Here is a 4,367-nt window from a genome sequence, read left to right as displayed (position 1 = left end):
TTTAAAATGCTATTTATTTGCTTCCCAACAATAATGTAAGCAGGACACAAAACAATTAATAAAAATAAAGTATGTCATAATAAGAATGAAAGTAATTTATTATTTATTATTTATTGTTGTTCAAATACTGTTTGCATTACTTTTGGGCTCTGACCTCACTAAGGCGACAGCTGTGGTCGAAAGACATCAAACACAGGTATCGATGAGTGAACACTGAAACCCGGAGCCCACTCTCACGCAAAGGTTTTCTCCCGTAACTTTCTATAATTCCTTCACTTTTAATAGACCTAATACCGTAAACAAAGTGTCTACTGTAAGGACTTTCTGCGCTGCTACTTTTGTTCCGTGTTTCAAACTGCGATCAAAACATTAAACCTCCTGTAATCTGCTTCATTCCATGCGGCTCGTTATAAAAGTGATCTTTGCTAATCTTGCCATCTACAGGCAAATAAGTGCAACATCTTAAAAGCGCTTTCAAGTTCTCATTGATTGAAATCACGCATGCGTATAGATTGCTTGAAGATATTTTATGGGATAAACTATACTGAAAAAAGAGGGATTCAATCTAACAACAGACAATTCTAACAATAAAACAAGCCATACAATACGCACCCAGTAATAACGAACCAGAGAAAATCCACAGAGGCGCGAATATGTATTTTTTAAAAGCCCAGAAATACACAGAACTTGAAGAACCAAGTCAGATTTTATATATGTGCGTGCAAGAAGTCTTGATTTAGAGTAATAGACACTTGTATCTGTATTTGTTTGATTAGCCTACAACTAATTGTTTTATCAATTATTTATTTTTTAATTTTTCTTGTCATTGTCATACCATTTCACCAATGACATTTAGATGCAAGCTGGTTGATCATTTTCCAAAACACAGGATTTTTTTTTTTCACAACCTCGATATTAGCTACCCCTGTTCCAAAACACTGCTATAGCTACAAATGGCATAACCTGGAAAAATGTTTAATAATATATTATTTTCTATAAGAAAATGCTACAAAACATTTTAACAACAACAATAGGCCTAAACATAATTATTAGCCTATAATAATAATTATTATTATTATGTAAAAAAAAATATAGAAAGATATGCTGGAAGTAAAATATTTTGATAAACTGATGGTCAATGCTAGACCATTTTTCTCGTGCAGTGACAAAAGATGAGAAATTGCATTTCATTGCATCAAGAGAAAGTGCGGTGAAATCCAGTGAGAGCGATTGTACGTGGTTGCGTCAGCACGTGGCGTTAACAAAGCGTATTACGTCTCAAACAGAAAGTGTTATTCTGTACACAACCCGCAGGTATAACCCCCTTCTCGTTTGGAAACGTCAGCGACCTTCAAATACTTTGGAATCGGGTAATTATTTTGAGCCGTGGGACTGCTTTAACTTATATTGAAGTTGCTTTGCATTAATTTGCGTTTTGCGCTGGTGTCTATAGTAAGACGATTAAAGAGTAAACTATAAATATGTAGCCTATGCTTTTATAGTAAGTTACTTTAGATATGTACTTCTTTTCTAAGTACAAAATGTATTGCTTTTAAAAGTGATTTCATTATTCATATAGCAGACCAGATGAGATATTTTGTATAGTAGCCTAGTCTATGGACATTCACTACAACTAGAAAGTGAAAGTAAGCCGGATAGTACCGACCTGCATACTGCGTTTTCCCTTTCCATACTCCCGAATAAAATCCAGCAAACTCCACCATGCAACTGCAACAGTCTCTCGAGCGACACAGTAGAAAGCTACTGCACGTATACAAAGATGAAACAAGCTCAAATGTGGACGTATATTTTTGTGATGTTTTTAACTCTGCAGCAATGCTCCGCTTGCAGATGGCTCGGCCGATACAGGATGGTGAGCGCCGATTCTCTGAATCTGCTTAGGGAAATGGTAAGTAGCCTACGCTTTTAAAAGCATCATGATTTATTCGTGAATGTTCATCAGAAGACATTAGACTGCTGTGCAATACAACCACAGTCATTTTCTCCAAGGTCTTTAAGACTCTCAAGTAGATATTTAGGCTATACAACAGATGCATTGTTTTTATCTTAGTAACTTGTTAATTCAATCTTACAGAATGATTCACGACTATTTGGAAAACTGCAATAAACGTGTTTAACCTATTGAGGGATGCTCTCACGCTTAATCTGTTTCGTTCAGCGTTTAAAAAAAATATCTTTGCTTCTATCCATTTATTTTCATCACACTAATTTTCAGAGATTTTTTCAATAGTGATTCATTCAACGTGGTTGATTGACAAAGATGAATTAATGTTATTAATCAATTTTATAAAAAAAAATTAAGTCAATTTACGTTATTTTTTGTAGGTTTGGATATGCAGATGGATGAACAGCTATGGAACATATCAGAAATTACAAATTGTGCTCTGTCTTGTAGGGTGGACAATATACTGAGGATATCAAGGTGCCATTTCCAGGGACCCTGTACAACTTGATAGGCGATGCTAAGGTTTGTAAACTTTGTTTGTGATTGAATACAGAGGGCAAACATTTCATTCCATAAAAAAACATGCTATCAAAATAAATGGGGGGAAATGAGATCAGGATTTCATGACGTGAAAATCTTATTAAACTTGCATACATCACAACAGTGTTTTTATGGGACCAGTTACCTACACATAGCATTATATCTCCTTACAGGTGGAGGACCAGGTGAAGTTTCTTGTCTTGACCTTAGATCATATCATCAAGCTCATGGATGGCTCAGGGCACATGAATTCAGTGCAATGGAAACCAAAGACAGTGGAATATTTCCTAAAAGACCTGCACAGGCAGTCATCTGAGCTTAAAGAATGTGTAAGTCTTGTCTGAAAGTATTTGTGCTTAGGAGAAACTGATATCAGAATTCCATGCTATGAATTACATATAACCCTTTGTTTTAATTAAAAGGAATTGTCATAATAGTAATAGACCATTCATTTAGATTTAATGATTCCACTCAATCTTTTAACCTCAAAACTGTTATATGACATTAATCATAAAAATGTTGATGTTCAGATGAAAAGGCTAAATTAATGAGCAATTAAATAAATGTGTTATATGAAATGTCAAATTTTTTTGTTACAACTATTTTGTTAATTATGTTATTTTTCCTCATTGTTTATATTTTGCTTATGGTTTTTTATCAGGTGGCCCAATACCAAAAGCCGTCACATAAGGAGTCGTACGAGAAAAGGATAAAAAGGCACTTCAGGACTTTAAAGAGGATTTTAAAGAAAGAAGTAAGTTTGATTGTATAATATGATATTACAGCTTGTTACGTTGTTTGTATGTGTTAGTTGACTGATTTCTGTCATCAGCTTTATTTTTCTTAGTGCCTTAAGAGGCATATTGTATTTGCGATTCTGCAATGTTAATGTTACTTTGTAAAGAATAAAATTAATTATTTTCTTCCATATAAAATGTAAAATCAGTCATACACAGCTAAAGATGTTCCTCTTGTGTTTTAAGAAATATAGTGCTCACGCATGGGAGCAGATCCGGAGAGCTGTGAGAACCCACCTTCAGAGGATGGACATCATTGCAAACAACACAAAGTCCCTGCTAAAAGTTTAACAGACAATCAATGACAGAAAAAGACCTAATGAAAAAAAAAATGAAAAAAAGGTCTGACTTGTGACACATTCCATAGAACAAAAAAGTTGCTGCAAACAATGCCTTACAAACAAAAACTGAAGAAAAAAAACCCTCAATGTTACAAATGTGTTTGTGTATTCAGATGTTTGTATTTAATTGCAATGGAGGAAGCCTAGAATGTAACCTAGAGTAGCTTATATTGTCTAATGGGTAGTGCTTTAATACAATGTTTACCTTATGTGTTTCCTAAGAAAACTTGAAGTTATCAAAAATTATGTTTCTTACAAATACCTGTGAAAACGTTTCTATTTGGTTTAGGTGAGAATAAGCCTCTTTGCCTAAACTATACTCAGATATTTTGCTAAATGTAAAATCATGCTATGCATTTCAGATCATATGTATTAATTGTCAGTCGGCCTGCATGTTGTGATGCACATGCATGTTGGTTATATTTCTTAATTCTTTTAAGTATACTTAAATATATTTATATATCTTTGTGCACAATTTTTATATCCCAGTATATTTATTGTTTTCATATTTAAAGTTATTTATAGTTATTTATTTGCTCTAATTGTTACAAAACATTTTGTACTTTCAAATTAAAATTATTGAAACCGCTTAAGGTGTTAACATTGTTTACTAAATGCATTGAACTTCCACACACCAGTACAGTTTACAATTCCTTGTACTTGTCTTACTTCACCTACTTTTATGGGTCTTCAGAGACTGAACATGATCTTTGTGAAATGTGT

General features: G+C 33.5%; 1 protein-coding gene across 2 annotated transcripts; it reads left to right on the top strand.

Moving 5' to 3' along the window:
* Positions 1 to 1,309: 1,309 nt before the first annotated feature.
* Positions 1,310 to 3,769, top strand: LOC107582949 (interferon a3-like). Of its 2 annotated transcripts, XM_016268973.1 has the most exons (6): positions 1,310 to 1,370; positions 1,852 to 1,909; positions 2,417 to 2,488; positions 2,680 to 2,835; positions 3,168 to 3,260; positions 3,490 to 3,769. In XM_016268973.1, exons 2-6 carry the CDS (start codon positions 1,871 to 1,873, stop codon positions 3,592 to 3,594), a joined length of 465 nt encoding a protein of 154 aa, XP_016124459.1. In that variant the 5' UTR covers positions 1,310 to 1,370; positions 1,852 to 1,870; the 3' UTR covers positions 3,595 to 3,769. The 2 variants fall into 2 exon arrangements, with proteins under 2 accessions (XP_016124459.1, XP_016124458.1); XM_016268972.1 differs by lacking the exon at positions 1,310 to 1,370 and having other exon boundaries at positions 1,781 to 1,909.
* Positions 3,770 to 4,367: the final 598 nt, after the last annotated feature.

This window comes from Sinocyclocheilus grahami, unplaced genomic scaffold, assembly GCF_001515645.1.
Source record: "Sinocyclocheilus grahami isolate Dianchi unplaced genomic scaffold, SAMN03320097.WGS_v1.1 scaffold48.1, whole genome shotgun sequence".
NCBI classification, from domain to species: domain Eukaryota; kingdom Metazoa; phylum Chordata; class Actinopteri; order Cypriniformes; family Cyprinidae; genus Sinocyclocheilus; species Sinocyclocheilus grahami.
This window is presented reverse-complemented; position numbering and strand designations above follow the sequence as displayed.

What these genes read in the sequence shown, in the direction of transcription:
- LOC107582949 (XM_016268972.1), top strand. Translation starts at nt 1,781, where the DNA reads ATGAAACAAGCTCAAATGTGGACGTATATTTTTGTGATGTTTTTAACT. An exon ending in TGAATCTGCTTAGGGAAATG is followed by an intron (nt 1,910 to 2,416) that starts GTAAGTAGCCTA and finishes TCTGTCTTGTAG; the next exon opens with GGTGGACAATATACTGAGGA. An exon ending in CATCTGAGCTTAAAGAATGT is followed by an intron (nt 2,836 to 3,167) that starts GTAAGTCTTGTC and finishes GTTTTTTATCAG; the next exon opens with GTGGCCCAATACCAAAAGCC.